The sequence below is a fragment of the Eriocheir sinensis genome, unplaced genomic scaffold (genome assembly GCF_024679095.1).
Source record: "Eriocheir sinensis breed Jianghai 21 unplaced genomic scaffold, ASM2467909v1 Scaffold171, whole genome shotgun sequence".
In the NCBI taxonomy this organism is placed as follows: domain Eukaryota; kingdom Metazoa; phylum Arthropoda; class Malacostraca; order Decapoda; family Varunidae; genus Eriocheir; species Eriocheir sinensis.
The window spans coordinates 623,471-629,655 of NW_026111084.1; the positions used below are offsets into that span (position 1 = coordinate 623,471).

At 37.8% G+C, this 6,185-nt stretch overlaps 1 protein-coding gene across 1 annotated transcript; it reads left to right on the forward strand.

Moving 5' to 3' along the window:
• Positions 1-2,094, forward strand: LOC126990527 (uncharacterized). Its single transcript, XM_050849122.1, has 4 exons — positions 1-905; positions 1,233-1,322; positions 1,576-1,693; positions 1,937-2,094. Exons 1-4 carry the CDS (start codon positions 777-779, stop codon positions 2,065-2,067), a joined length of 468 nt encoding a protein of 155 aa, XP_050705079.1. The 5' UTR covers positions 1-776; the 3' UTR covers positions 2,068-2,094.
• The last annotated feature ends 4,091 nt before the right edge of the window (positions 2,095-6,185 follow it).

Consider the following 6,185-nt stretch of genomic DNA (forward strand, 5'->3'; position numbering starts at 1 on the left):
ACCTGACTGATGATGCAGTTGAATATGGATGCCTTGACACATGTTCAGCATTTCCCTTTGAAAACTATATGCAGAAAATTTTAAAAATGGTGCGATCCCCAAAGAATCCGCTGGTCCAGATTTTTAAGAGGTATAGAGAGTCCCATCCAGTCATCAATGACCTTACCAGCAAAGTGATTTCTTGCAAAAGGCCAAATAATTATTTTGTCATTAATGACCAGTCATGTTGCGAAGTCAGAAGTGTCAGCCACCAGACAAACAACACTGGGGAACAGATGTATATATGCCGTGTCTATGGTCATGCACAATCCTTGTTCCAACATCCTTGTGACTCTATGCTGATAGGAGCTATGACTGTCCGGCAACAAGACTACCAAATACAAGAATTACCAGAGAGCCAATTGAACTCTCAGGCTATAATGATAGAAAGGAGCGATGGGAAACTGGTATTCCTGGCAGTTCTCCATGGTTTCTAAGTTTGGTTTTTGAGGGGTGGTGGATGGGGTTTTACTTCACTTTACTTCTGACTTATCGGAGACAGGCCTGCTTGTGACAGATTGAGTGCTTTGTTCACTAGAATCAAGCTCAAACAAATGCGAATAGCCCTAAACAATCACTTGATGTAGGGATCAGCCAAGGGGATCCCAACAAAACTGTGCATAATTGGTTATTAAGGTGAGAGGCAGCTATTTCCATCCATCCATCCATATCCCGACGCCCACTCCCACATGGAAGCTCCTCATGGCTGAGAATAGCAGACGACCACCCCCCGAACTATGAGGGCGACTCCACAATCCTGGACCAAGACACAAGAAGGAGGTGGCCGTGGCATATACTCGCATACTTGTGGCACATGCCCAGTGACAATGCTGGACATATATGCCATGGCAAGAATTTCTGCTCTGGTAAATGTATTTTGCTGTGTCATGGATGCTATACATGGGTGATATGTAATTAATAACTTATAATGTAGACCCATTTTTGTTTAAAACCGTAAATTATAATATACATTATTTCTTTGCCTTTCTTGTGAAGCACATAGCGTCATTCCAATTAATGAAATTTGACTATCTATGCAAATACATATAAGAAACTCAACCTCTATCAGAGTATGACCCTAGGACAAGGGTTCCCAAAGTGGTCAGTATTGACATCTGGGGGTTTATTGTGATAGCCAAGGGGTCGACAAGGATTTATTTATTTATTCATTTCTGTATTATACATCATTTCAGATGAGTGCTTGTGCGTATGCAGTGGTGTTGTTTGAAGGAGAAGGCTGTGTGGGAATTGCCTACAAGACCTGGATTGAAAGCCGGGAGGATGTAAGTATTATCAAGAATGTACTGGCTTCAGTAGTACACTGAACAATTGATTTTTTTGTTTATCAGTACTGTAATTACTTTTTTGTGGTTTTACCAGCAACTTTGTTGAACAGTATCCTTTAACAATATCCTAAAAGTGTCATTCATTAATTTTTAACATATTTTATACCATTTGATTAATTATGCATATATATATGTTTATGGAATACATTTACTTTTTGTATCATGTATGGATTTTTATGTATGTTTCTAGGCTCTCTTTTGCTACTGGCCAAAAGATAGTGTAAGTGCTCTCAAGAGAGCAAAGAGAAAGGAAATGCCAGATAAGGATATGTGGACAAGACACAAAGTCATGGTTGTTTCATATACTGGTGAGAATGATTTTATCATGTAAAATGTTTACATTTTGAGCTATATGATCCTGACAGCTATTGAATGTTTTGATTTTTGTAGTCATACAGAATATGACAGCAAAAGTAAAAACCACACAAAAAACATCCATATGACCTCTTATGATAATTAATTGATTCTATTCAGTTTATTTTCATGAATAAAAGTTAAATTTCTAATGTATCTTAAATTTCTAGATGTGCTATGTATTTTTTTTCCCACAGATGATTTTGATAAAGCACAGCGTCACGCACGAAAGGCCGAGGACACTGACAATGTGGCCACTGAGGACGAAATGGAGAGGAGGAGGAAAGTGCCCAAGCGATATGAAGCAACAACAGACACTGGTACGTAAAAATATTGGCTGTTATCCTGTTGGCTGATACAAGAAATATGCACTGCAGCATTCATGCCCATTAGGCTAGATGCCCTCATTAATTCTTTTTAATGCCTCTTTAAAATATTTTATTTATATGTTACTCTCTGTAGGATGATTTTGCTTGTGTTGTAGATAATACAGTAGAATGTTTAATAAATTTTAATTGCATTTCTTTCAGAAGAAAGTGATGATGGTCTCCAAATATCAGCAAGTTATACAACTAAAGACCCTATGCTCCCTGCCCAACCAACAAAATTTAGAAAAAGCACCAACACGGATGAGTCCCTGAATGTTATGCAGTCTACCAGTCCATCAAGTAATAGCAATCAGAGGACACCAACCCCAACAAACACCCAACCATCTGTTTCACAGCCCTGCAGCCAAAGTGCAAGTTTGCTTGAAGCTGCTAATGAGTCAACATCTATTGCATCTAGTGCATTCACTGATGATGGTATGTCTACATTTTGATAATAGCTTATTGTAGAAGGCAAAATGTGTACATATTGACACTTCACAAATCAGAATAACCTACCGTATTTTCTTTTATAGATTATGTGGGATAGTATGATTTACTTTTTTAATTCAAACATATTTAAAAAGATAAATAATCTATAACTATTTATGTGGAAGTATGTGACTCTGTGCAATTTTTCAGACTTTAAAACAGAGATCAGAGAGAAGTTGGACATTGTGCTGCGAAACCAACAAAAAATTATGGACATGTTAAAACAACGGGAAGAAGAGGAGCCACTGGTAGTTGAAGATGTCGTCCCCACACCGATGGAGACAAACCATCAGCTGCTGGAATTCAATGCTAAACTGGATGAAGATCAGAAGCTTAGAAAGAAACTGGTAATTTTATAGCATTATCACGCCTATATTTTTTTTTATCAGTCATAGAAGAAGCTTGATGTACTCAAATATCATATGTAAATACAGTATATGTTGATTCACTATTATGAAAAAGGCTAGCCTTCTTTAATAAAACCTTTATTTTCAGATTACTGTCTTCATGTCTCTGAGTGGTGGCTCCCTGGCAGAATATTTACGTAGAGTCATGTTCAAGATCGCCACCCCTGCTGTATGGTCGACATACAACATGAAGGGACATGGACAAAAACAGGCTTTTGTGGAACTACGCCTCTACAGAATTCTGCTAAGTATGTTTGCTTTCTAACACTCTTAGTGTATACCTAAAATTGAATTTTTTTCACTCTGACAAACCTTAACCATGTTTCAGTTGAATCCGTTGGTAACGGAAACAAGTGCTTGGAAGCCGTAGTTTATTCCTGACTAGTTTCGGCTACTGCCTTCTTCAGAGGAATAATGAAGACAGTAGCTGAAACTAGTCAAGAATATACTTCTGTGTCCATGCAAGCCCTTGTTTTCGTCACCATTGGATTATACATGTCCTAAATGTGTCTCAAGACATGTTTCAGTTTTCAAATCTTACAATGTTTCCATGACATTTTTTTAATACATGAATGTAATACTGTTATATATGGATTAATAGCTTGAATTGGTACAGACACTTCAGTTCCATTCATTGTATCAACTAAACTGCTTGTTGTTATAATTAATTCTGAACCGGAAAAGAATTACACAAATCCAAAACTATCATGTATAAGTTCTGCATTTTAAACTTCGCATAAATAATTGCTGATGCATATTAATTTCATGGCATGCTTGTTTCTAATTGTTAAAGGAACGAGTCGCAAAATTGACCCAAGAATAAGTCAAATAGAATTTGATGAAGTGGTGGGTAAATTGTTGAAACATGCACCTAGTAAACAAGGTGGATATCGATTCAAGGTAAGGGCTCAATTTAAATTGTTTATGGCTTTCTCTATAATATATATATATATATATATATATATATATATATATATATATATATATATATATATATATATATATATATATATATATATATATATATATAATGTCATTAATTTCATTGTTATCATTGTTTGCATTTCTGATTGTGATGTTTATTAATTTTTTATTCCTTAAAGACATCAGAGTTGACGAAATCTCAAGTAATTATTAAAGACACAGAATTATTGTATTTGAGATATTTTGAATAGTGAATAATCTTTCTTTTGCTCACAGGACCGCAGCAAGCCCCTCCGCACAGACTCCAAGGATAGCAGTGTGACCAGCGTGGATTCAGACTGATGAATTGTATATATAAGGTAGGGATTTGAAACTTATTTTGGTAATTTTCTATGTATAGTCTATGGCAGTAATTTGACCTGCAATATACTGTAGAGCACATCGGCATATAACAAATTTCCATATGCTTTGAGTCAGACAAGTCTTTCTCTTGTTCTACATCTCTGCTGTTGAAGGTGGCGCTAGGCTGGGGACCTGCCCATTCTCCTCTAACGTTTATAGTCCCACTTGTGGCACAGGCTCAATGATAATGCTGAGCACTGTACCATGACTACCCCCCCTTATGGTGTCATGGCCCAGAATGGGAAGTGGTCGCCCACACAGTTCGTGTGGTTGTCTGCTACTCTGGGCCATGGCGTGGGGAGCTCCAATTTGGGAACAGATGTCAGGCTATGGATGGATGGATGGAAGGTTTTGTAAGAATGTGAGATCAGTGACACAAAAGTAAAACTTCTAGGCAGTCTCAACTGCAGCCGTCATTGTTTGAAGGTTGGTTAGCACGCTGTGCCAGCCATTTTATCCTTTTCATGAGTATTAAGTTATGTGTAACAATATTCACCTCATTAAATAGTAAGGAAATGCCTAATTTTCATGTCTTATATTACTCAGCAAAATAGTGACATAACAATACATAAGACATAAATATAGGCCATTTCTTTACTACTATATGATAGGCATGCCCCCAGTAAGGCCTGGATGCAAATAGGTAGGGCCACCTAAGGTTAATTATGAAATCATTAATGATGGAATTTTGACGACCCCATATGTGGTTGGGACTAATAATAGGTCCACTGTCCCCACAAGTATGCCTAAATGATGCTATAACGAGGACCACTTCTGTGGCTCAGTGACTTAATGCAGTATTATCTAGTATGTAATTGCGTGATATTACCCATGTGTATTTTGTATTCAATTTGTTTGAAATAGTGAATAATTTTTTCCCCTCTTTCTTTCCATAGAAATGTCATAGATCCTAGATATGAAGCTGCTCCCACAGGACTCACAACAGTCATTGTAGTGACAGTGTGTGACAAGTTAGTTGTATGATGGTGCAGGGAAACCCAAGATTGGGCAGGAGTAATTTGTTCTTTATATTTTGACTTGCAGTCGTCCTCAGAATGAGCAGGTACAAGTTGTTGTTGTTGTTACATTTTGCCTCTGCGGTGGGGGACAGGACTATGGTAGAGCCTGGCACAGGTACGGCTGGTGTGCGCTGGCAATAGTCAAGTGGCCTTCGTATGGCTGGGGAGGCGGAGAAGTGGATCTGACCAACCCCTCCGTGTCAATGAGCAGGTAGAAGCGACTGAAGTGTGCAGCTGCTTATATCCCCTACATTGGATCATCTTGCGGGTGGCCTGGGAACCGAGGCTTGCCATTAGTCCATCGTTGCCATCGACCCATGAACTGTTTGTGACAATGTTTGGCTGTCCTGAGTCCTACTCATAGTGACAATGACTAGTCTTCAGCAGTCCCTCCTAGTGATTAGTGTTTCATTCTATGGAAATGTGTGCCACTTTCACCGTCTTCCTCCCCAGCAAACACACTACGTAATTTTCACGTGACGTAATGGTGAAAATAAGGTGAATTTTTTATTTCACGTAAGGGCCACGTAGTATCCACGTCGCGAATTCCATCCACCTAACAAAGTTTAAGGCATGTCTTGTGTTTTCAATGTTAATATTTTGTTTTCCCGTGATGTATGACCTAACTAAATATACTGTAATGAAATAAGGTGAATTTTTTTTTTTTCACGTAAGAGCCACGTAGTATCCACGTTGCGAAGGCCATCCACCTAAAACAGTTTAATGCACTTTTTGTGCTTTGAATGTTAATACTTTCCACGTTAAATACAATTCCGGAAAACAAATCAGTGTAATTTAAAACGTGATAAACACTAAGAATAACAGTAATATATATAA